Source organism: Buceros rhinoceros, unplaced genomic scaffold (genome assembly GCF_000710305.1).
Source record: "Buceros rhinoceros silvestris isolate BGI_N320 unplaced genomic scaffold, ASM71030v1 scaffold15423, whole genome shotgun sequence".
In the NCBI taxonomy this organism is placed as follows: domain Eukaryota; kingdom Metazoa; phylum Chordata; class Aves; order Bucerotiformes; family Bucerotidae; genus Buceros; species Buceros rhinoceros.
Genome location: NW_010405512.1, coordinates 320 through 2740, shown reverse-complemented (window position 1 = coordinate 2740; position 2421 = coordinate 320). Strand labels below are relative to the sequence as shown.

General features: G+C 55.4%; 1 protein-coding gene across 1 annotated transcript in view; it reads right to left on the bottom strand.

Moving 5' to 3' along the window:
• The window catches only part of GUK1 (guanylate kinase 1), a 7992-nt gene extending 6451 nt beyond the window's left edge, over positions 1 to 1541 (bottom strand). The window contains exons 1-2 of the mRNA XM_010133771.1: positions 1430 to 1541; positions 541 to 582 (exon numbers count right to left, since the gene is read on the bottom strand). Coding sequence (XP_010132073.1) covers positions 541 to 582; positions 1430 to 1541 — 154 coding nt within the window. The remainder of the gene's footprint in view (positions 1 to 540; positions 583 to 1429) is intronic.
• Between the last annotated feature and the right edge of the window lie 880 nt (positions 1542 to 2421).

The following is a 2421-nucleotide window of genomic DNA, read 5'->3' as shown; positions in this document are numbered from 1 at the left end:
AACCCCCCCCAGCCACGGGGACTCCCCCACTGCCCTGGGCAGCCTGCGACAGCCCTGCACAGCCCCAGCGGGGAAGAGATTCTGCCTCAGGGACAACCTCAACCTCCCCTGACACAACTGGAGGACGGTTCCTCTTGTCCTGGCACTTGTTCCTGGGGAGCAGAGACCGACCCCCACCTCGCTGCACCCTCCCGTCAGGGAGTTGTCAGAGCCAGAAGGTCTCCCCGGAGCCTCCTTTGCTCCAGGCTCAACCCCACCATGTCCCTCAGCCGCTCCTCAGCGCATTGTGCTCCAGACCCTGCACCAGCTCCGCTGCCCTTCTCTGGACACGCTCCAGCCCCTCCGTGTCCTCCTGGCAGTGAGGGGCCAAAACTGAACCCATGATTCGAGGTGTGCCCCCAGTCCAGGGGGACCATCCCTGCCCTGCTCCTGCTGGCCACACCAGTGCTGGGACAAGCCAGGATGCCCTTGGCCTTCTTGGCCACCTGGGCACCCTGCTGGATCAGAGGAATCATTTGCTGAGTCCAGGCCCACACTCACCTTTGCCATTTACTTCTCCGGGTCTTGGCTGCCTCGTGGTATCTGTGAGGAAAAACCAGCCTCGTCAACGTTAACACCAGCGCACACGGGCAGAGCATTAACCCCATCGTGCAGCAAACCGATCCCCTGCCTAAAATGATCAAAGCTGCTGGGATCAGGCAGTGCCACACACTGGCCTTTACTCGGAGGGTCCTAAATAATCCCAGAGCAATAAACTACGAATGTTGACTGATGGGGAAAACATTTGGATTGAGCTGAGAGATGCAGCTGAATCAAGAACGTAGGATGAAAGACAGAGAAGGGAGGATAATTTTAAGGTTTTTTTCCATCTCCAGCAGCATTACATGTTTAAACAGCCAGTGTTTGCCCTTCCATGGTCAAACGAACCCGGAGCTCTCTCAGTGTCGTACACGAAGTCCACGAGCCACGACAGCCGTGGCAGGAGGAGGAATGGACGCAGGCGACGGGGCGTCACAAAACTCTTTCATTTTAAATCAGAGAGTCTGATGTGCAGCCCCCGGGCTGTTAAAATCCCCATCAGCTCCTGCAGGGGTGTGGGGATGGAAAGAATTCTGAGGCAGAGAGGGGGGAATTTTGTAACTTTCAGAGTCAAGAATCACCTGTCAACACCTTCCCACCTCTCTGGCGAGGAGCCACCAGAGCTGGGAAGGCGCTAGTCCACAGAAATCATAGACTTGCCACCCAACACCATCTGTAAAAGTCACTCTGGCTTATTTAACAACCCCAAAGAGGCCACAAGCAGAGCAGGACACAGCCTGAAGCCACGGAAGAACCTTGTTTGGGGCATAAACATGGCTACGGGAGCAGGCTCTGGGCCAGCGGCCCTGAGCTCCTCCACCGCCCTTCCCCAAGACACGCAGGTACTCACGGGAGACGCTGAATCCGAAGATGTTCTCGTAATCTTTAAGCAATTTCTTTAACAAAGTGCTTTTCCCTGCACCCGACGGGCCACTCAGCACCACTGGTCTCGGTCCCTGCATGGCTACAGAGACAGAAAAACGCGTGGCTGGTTAGAAACACCCACGAAAATACACGGCTACGGATTCCCAGGCTGCCCAGCCCCACAAAAGAGCGTCTGTCCTTTACCCTCAGTTCTGCAGGCAAATCTGGAATGAAAAATCACAAGCCAGGAGCTGACAGGAGCAACGAGGAGCGCAGGAAATAGCGGGGGAATTCAAAGAACTATTAAATCAGCAAACTGGCTGCAAACAGCAAGAGCTGCCGCCCCCGTCCCGCTGCAAAAGGTGCAGGGACACAAACGTGCCTGGGGGTTTACTCCCCTCTTTCCTCGAGGGCTAAACTCTAGCTCCAGGCGTCCCGTGGCAAGAGAGAGGGGTTTGGTTCTTGGGACAGGAAGAAAAAGGCAGCCTGGGGCCACGCAGACCTTTCTGCAGTTGTTTCTTCGGCCTGAAAGAAAAAAAAACACAAAACCCAGGTGTTTTCATGTGCCTGCCTCTCTGGGGAGGAAGAAAGGTTAATTACCAGCCTGATAATTAATTACCTTCATTCACTGCGAATAAAGAAGAAAACCCTGTACGGCAGCGCACGGGGTGCCGCTGGGGACCCTCATCCACCAGCAGCTCCTAAAGCAGAGGTGACGAGAACACAGCCCAAAGACGCCCGTTCGTCACCCAGGTGTTTTCATGTGCCTGCCTCTCTGGGGAGGAAGAAAGGTTAATTACCAGCCTGATAATTAATTACCTTCATTCACTGCGAATAAAGAAGAAAACCCTGTACGGCAGCGCACGGGGTGCCGCTGGGGACCCTCATCCACCAGCAGCTCCTAAAGCAGAGGTGACGAGAACACAGCCCAAAGACGCCCGTTCGTCCTGCTCCAGCCCCAGCCCCCGTCTGCCAGCA